The sequence below is a fragment of the Eimeria tenella genome, genomic scaffold, assembly GCF_000499545.2.
Source record: "Eimeria tenella Houghton genomic scaffold, Eth_scaff2889, whole genome shotgun sequence".
Taxonomy (NCBI): Eukaryota; Apicomplexa; class Conoidasida; order Eucoccidiorida; family Eimeriidae; genus Eimeria; species Eimeria tenella.
The window spans coordinates 1-376 of record NW_013542765.1 but is presented as its reverse complement, the minus strand read 5'-3'; the positions used below and the strand labels follow the sequence as shown (position 1 = coordinate 376).

Genomic DNA, 376 nt, shown 5'->3' with positions numbered 1-376 from the left:
TTGCTGCTGCTGCTGCTGCTGCTGCTGCTGCTCTGAAACGTGGCCTTGCCTCTGGCGTTCGTTGCTGCTGCGGTTGCTGCTTCGACGCTAGCTACTGCTGCTTTCCCCGCTGCTGCAGCCGTGCCGGGAGCGCCTTTGCTGCTGCTGCTGCACACTCTGCTGCTGCTGCTGCACACTTGCTGCTGCTGCTGCTGCAGGGGGGCGGAAGCACCAAGAAGATCGCTTTACTGTTTGCCCTGCGCTGATTCCCGGCCGCAATGATGCTGCTTTCTTTGGGGTTTTCGACGGCACTGTTGGTCAGCTGCTGCTGCTGCAGCATCTGCTGCTCCTTGTTGCGCTGCTGCTGCAGCATTTGCTGCTCTTTGTCGCGCCGCTG

The 376-nt window shown here is 61.2% G+C and overlaps 1 protein-coding gene across 1 annotated transcript; it reads right to left on the bottom strand.

The window, feature by feature from the left end:
• Positions 1-91: 91 nt before the first annotated feature.
• ETH_00037355 (uncharacterized protein) lies at positions 92-352 on the bottom strand (the record flags this gene model as incomplete). Its single annotated transcript, XM_013375552.1, has 1 exon — positions 92-352. The coding sequence occupies one exon, from the start codon at positions 350-352 to the stop codon at positions 92-94; it is 261 nt and encodes an 86-aa protein (XP_013231006.1).
• Positions 353-376: the final 24 nt, after the last annotated feature.